General features: G+C 43.7%; 1 protein-coding gene across 1 annotated transcript; it reads left to right on the top strand.

The window, feature by feature from the left end:
- The first annotated feature begins 1,249 nt into the window (after positions 1 to 1,249).
- Positions 1,250 to 2,456, top strand: LOC131880241 (tetraspanin-9-like). Its single transcript, XM_059226818.1, has one exon. It carries the CDS (start codon positions 1,346 to 1,348, stop codon positions 2,357 to 2,359), a length of 1,014 nt encoding a protein of 337 aa, XP_059082801.1. The 5' UTR covers positions 1,250 to 1,345; the 3' UTR covers positions 2,360 to 2,456.
- Positions 2,457 to 3,687: the final 1,231 nt, after the last annotated feature.

Genomic DNA, 3,687 nt, shown 5'->3' with positions numbered 1-3,687 from the left:
ATCGCTTCCAATTTGCATTTCTGGCCCCGGAAAAATCACGCTTGTCTTCGATGGCAGCTGTTTCTTGGCCAAAGGGTTGGACAACAGGGAAGAATTATGCGGGTTGTTCGTTGGCCGACTTTTGGTTCCCATCAGATTGAGCGGCAAGTAGTTTGCTGACAAAAAACGATGACATCTCCTGGCCATTTCACTCTTTCTCTTTCTTCGTAGAGGTCTTCATCCAGAGGATTACATCCAAAATTAAACGAGCAATTAACATCATTTTTTTTTCCTGAGATCAATTGGTATTCCATACTTTTTAAAAGGCTTTTATCCTCATAATATTTTTATCAAACTGATGTCTTTTACAATGTGTATAATCCTTTATGAGTTCACTTTAGACAAACTCAAAGTGATATTGATCTTGACTCATGTAAAGTAAAAGTCTGTCCTCTTCAAAAGTGTCTCTTCTAATGATGGAGCTCCGAGTTACTCGTTGGTCGAGTCCAAACATCATGATCTTCTTCCTCTTCTTTGGCTTTACCGTGAGTCCGTCACTTTTGTGGTCCGCTATCGTAAATCACCCCTGCCATCTCGCATTGGACCCTATGATGACTGCATTTGGACAGACTCTGCCATAAGGCACCTTTCAAGCCAGAAGTCTCGAAATCCGTGAGATTTGACCACCTTCGCCAACATCCAAAGCACTCATATTCAAGTGGACAGGCGTGATAACGATATGATATGTGGAGAACTGAAGGTTTTTTTTTCGTTTCCACTGTTGAGGCTGGAAGCAGAACCCCGAGAAGATATGACGTGGAAGGTTCTCGTTTATCGAGAACGGTCACGAATATGATGTTCCGTGTCGTGACAGGTCCCCATGGAATGATTTCTGATTGGACAGTCCTCAATGGGTACATTAATCAACAAATGGTAGATGCGACAACAAAGCCAATGTTTTTATTACTGCTCCTGTGTACTGCATGGCACAGTTTGGCAGTGGGTGCGTGGAGGTTATTGGTTGAATTTCAAGTAGAAGTAAGAGGTAGTACAAGTATACCACGCAATATGTGGGAGCATTTCGAATCGTCGTCATAAACTGGTAGCGGGTACAAAAAAGGTTCAATTGATAACGCAACAAATGTACAGAATTCCCAGAATTTCACTCCATCTTTTTCCATTGATATAAAAGCAAACGCGAGCGAATTTTTGTCTTGTCAAAACCTATTCACAAGCCATGCTAGCGATCGAATGATTTCAAGGATATCGTGGATCTCTTTGCCTTCGTTCTTTTGTGCAAGCCCGGAAGTGGTGTCTTATGATATGGATTTCTACTGCATGAAGAGACTTGGTTAATTCCCGTCAAATGGCCTTTGTTTTCTTCGGAGAAAATCACTATCAAAGGGCTGTCCAAACAAGTCTTCCGGTCGTCTTGAAATCGCCACATTCAGTGTTGCTTATACATCTAGACCAACCACTAGTTCTGAAGGAGGGAAGACACAAAGTGAGCAATATGGGTTTGCGAAGGAGCGATTCGGTCAAGACGACTTTGACCATGTACATAACAAGGTCCAACAAGTACCAGAAGTGGATTGGAAGCTTGTCCGTGTTCATTTTACTTGGGAGTTTGGCTATGATCTTCTCCGGGATGGTGTTCAAGTTCAGTTACTACATGGATCAACTCGGGATGCTCTCTTGGAGCTTTGAAGCCTTCCCATGGATCCTTATTTGTGTGGGATCGGTCACGTTCATCACCGCCATGGCCGGATTCGTGTTCAGTGCCACCGAGCAACGCCCCCTCTTAATCACTTACGCGGTCTGCATGTTCGTTCTCTGCATCCTGCAGATCGCGAGTGTGTTCTTCGCCAATGATATTCGTAATCGGATGAACGGGGACAAGTTCTCAAACATGAACGACGCTCTTCTGGGTTATCCAGAGGACTTGGCCGTCAAGACCAAATGGGATTATCTCCAATCCAGACTCAGATGTTGTGGGGTTAATGGATATCTCGACTATGGATCGATCCGACACCTCCTTCCTGGACAACAATGCGTCCCGGATAGTTGTTGTTTGACCTCCGGATGTAATCCCAAATGCAACAATGCTGCCTCTGGCAGAGATCTTTATGACATTTTTTACACCTTTGGATGTCGCTCAATTCTCCATAAGATATATGTGGAAGACGTTGAGATCCTGATGGTCCTTTATGGAATCTTGGGAACCATCCAAGGGATGCTGGAGATGATAGCCGCCGGTTTAGCCCTCGCATTGTCCGCTCAAATCAGCCGCCGTATGAAGCGAGAAAATGGCATGTGGGCACCGGGAGAAGATCTTACGGCGGGTCATACCATGGATCGTTTTGATGATCACGCCAAATAGATTATTGACTGATGCATTCAAAACGATCCGTTGTTGTCTTTTTTGAAATGTGAGACCAAAAATAAAGTTGGGAACAGGCAGTTTCTATGAGAAATGATGTAAATATGTACCTACTTGAGCGTGCGCCCCTTTTTTTACGGGCAAGAAACTTAGTCAATCTTCCCTAATAAATGGAGACATGATTTTTTGTCGCGATGGAAATCATGTGTCAACTTTGAAAACATAACATCCATCAAATGATGTGTCCTGGGTCTCGAGTCTTTTTTAATCGTCCGAGGAGCTGACAATGGAATCTTAGATACTATCATATTCGGCCTTAATTGACAGCAACTTACCATTACCCAAAGTCAGAGCAGGGAATCAGTCAGCCCACGTTTTTGAGGCCAGAACTAGGCATGGCTCGATGGCCAGGACCGAGGATTGGCCATTGGGAGCCATCAGATTTTGCTGATTTTTCATTGAGACACAAGGAAAAGCTGAAGTGGTGAATATTTCGAGGAAAGCTTAATTTAACGATAGATAGATACCAAGGTATCAGAGTCGAAATCTTGCTTGTACCCATCTATGGGTCGGAGTCTTTCCAGCCTGATAAACATAATCTTTTTGTCCCGGGGTTTGAAATGCAATGAACATCAAGGTAATAGGTCTCTTAGTTGTGGCCGACATCAATAACAAGAACACATCGAGGGGCTAAATTGCTATACAATTCGGGGATTCGAGCCCATATCCTCGTCAATAAGGACATGAGAGCTCCACGTGATCTCAACCAAGACCCGAAATTTTCGAACCCAATTCTGCCAAAGTGGCGTTTGTGACCAAGGAATGATCTTTCCGACCACTTGTCTATAATTCTTGACGAGGTGGTGTGTCTCATCCAAAATACCGCCCCTCCGTCCTCTCCGTCCGAGAGCCAGTTTTTGGGGCTGAAGCAAGCTATCAACTTTGTCCAAATAAGCACTCTTGGGGTCTTAAACGAATCTCATTTGGCTGACCTGAATTTATTGAGAGTTTATTTGATTTATGGACGGGTTAAAATCTCTAAACACATTGAAACCAGCCGATGAACCAACGCCCAAGTCTTTCAAAACTGGAATCCGAACACCATGTTATTCCTTGCTCTAGATAAAGGAACCTTTTGAAAATTTCAACAGGAGTATTTGACCAAAATAAAGGCCCCCCCCCTGTGAGGGAAAAATACCAAATTTCCCACCTCATGGATTGAGTAATGTTTCAAGATTCCTAACGTTCATAGCTGATTGTCCATTAAGCACCACTGCTCATTCGTTCAACGAGGGACGCGATGCATCTTCATATCATTGCCCACATTA

This window comes from Tigriopus californicus, chromosome 5 (assembly GCF_007210705.1).
Source record: "Tigriopus californicus strain San Diego chromosome 5, Tcal_SD_v2.1, whole genome shotgun sequence".
NCBI classification, from domain to species: domain Eukaryota; kingdom Metazoa; phylum Arthropoda; class Copepoda; order Harpacticoida; family Harpacticidae; genus Tigriopus; species Tigriopus californicus.
The sequence above is the reverse complement of the archived record's forward strand: the minus strand, read 5'-3'. Positions and strand labels throughout refer to the sequence as shown.